General features: G+C 60.6%; 1 protein-coding gene across 1 annotated transcript in view; it reads left to right on the top strand.

Moving 5' to 3' along the window:
* WDR24 (WD repeat domain 24) overlaps positions 1–1,096 on the top strand; it is a gene marked incomplete at its 3' end in the record, with an annotated part of 8,548 nt that extends 7,452 nt beyond the window's left edge. The window contains exons 8-9 of the mRNA XM_009998179.1: positions 665–849; positions 957–1,096. Of these exons, the coding sequence (XP_009996481.1) occupies positions 665–849; positions 957–1,096 (325 nt within the window). The remainder of the gene's footprint in view (positions 1–664; positions 850–956) is intronic.
* Positions 1,097–1,106: the final 10 nt, after the last annotated feature.

The following is a 1,106-nucleotide window of genomic DNA, read 5'->3' as shown; positions in this document are numbered from 1 at the left end:
CCCTCCCCAGCTTTCCTGGAGCCCCTTCAGGCCCTGGAAGCTGCTCTAAGGTCTCCCTGGAGCCTTCTCTTCTCCAGGCTGAACACCCCAACTCTCCCAGCCTGTCTTCACAGGAGAGATGCAGCAGGACACCCCAGTGGGTCCCTGTGGTGGTGTATCCCATTGCCATGGGATCCTTCCTGGGCTCTGGTTGCTTCTCCTCTCCCCCAGACTTGCTCTAACCCAAGATGGGAAGCTCCAGGACTTCTGGTACTCACTGACTGCTTTGCCACTGGTCCTGGCAGGGACTCAGGGTGGCATCTGCAGGGCCAGGGTTGAGAAGTGGCTTTGGCCCATTGATATTAGGAGGAAATTCTTTGGTGTGAGGGTGGTGAGAGCCTGGCCCAGGTTGCCCAGGGAAGCTGTGGCTGCCCCATCCCTGGCAGTGTTGAAGGGCAGGTTGGATGGGGCTTGGAGCAGCCTGGGCTGGTGGGAGGTGTCCCTGCCCATGCAGGGGGTTGGGACTAGATGAGCTTTAAGGTCCTTCCCACCCAAACCCATCCCATGATTCTATGATTTGGGCGAGTTCCCCTGCTGCAGGGAGCTCCCCTTCAGCACGCGGGGCTGGAATTCTGGTTGGGATTCATGGTGACCTTTGGGCTCAGCTGTCTGTGACCATCCCCAGGAGCACTGGTACACGTCCTACATCGACCTGCTGCAGCGTTTCCAGCTCTGGAACATCTCCAACGAGGTGATCAAGCTGAGCACCTGCCGCTCCATCAACTGCCTCAACCAGGCCTCCACCACCCTGCACATCAACTGCAGCAACTGCAAGAGGCCCATGAGCAACCGAGGCTGGATCTGTGACAGGTCAGGAGGGCAGGGTCACCCCGGGGGGGGTCCCAAAGGAGCTGAGGGGGCTGGAGGTGTCTCCCAGCCCCCCTGGTTGGGTTCTGACTCTCCCCCTGCCCGGGCAGGTGTCGGCAGTGTGCCAGCATGTGTGCTGTCTGTCACCACGTGGTGAAGGGGCTCTTCGTCTGGTGCCAGGGCTGCAGCCACGGTGGGCACCTCCAGCACATCATGAAGTGGTTGGAAACCAGTTCCCAGTGCCCTGCTGGCTGCTGCCA

This window comes from Chaetura pelagica, unplaced genomic scaffold, assembly GCF_000747805.2.
Source record: "Chaetura pelagica isolate M959 unplaced genomic scaffold, ChaPel_1.0 scaffold1895, whole genome shotgun sequence".
NCBI classification, from domain to species: domain Eukaryota; kingdom Metazoa; phylum Chordata; class Aves; order Apodiformes; family Apodidae; genus Chaetura; species Chaetura pelagica.
The sequence above is the reverse complement of the archived record's forward strand: the minus strand, read 5'-3'. Positions and strand labels throughout refer to the sequence as shown.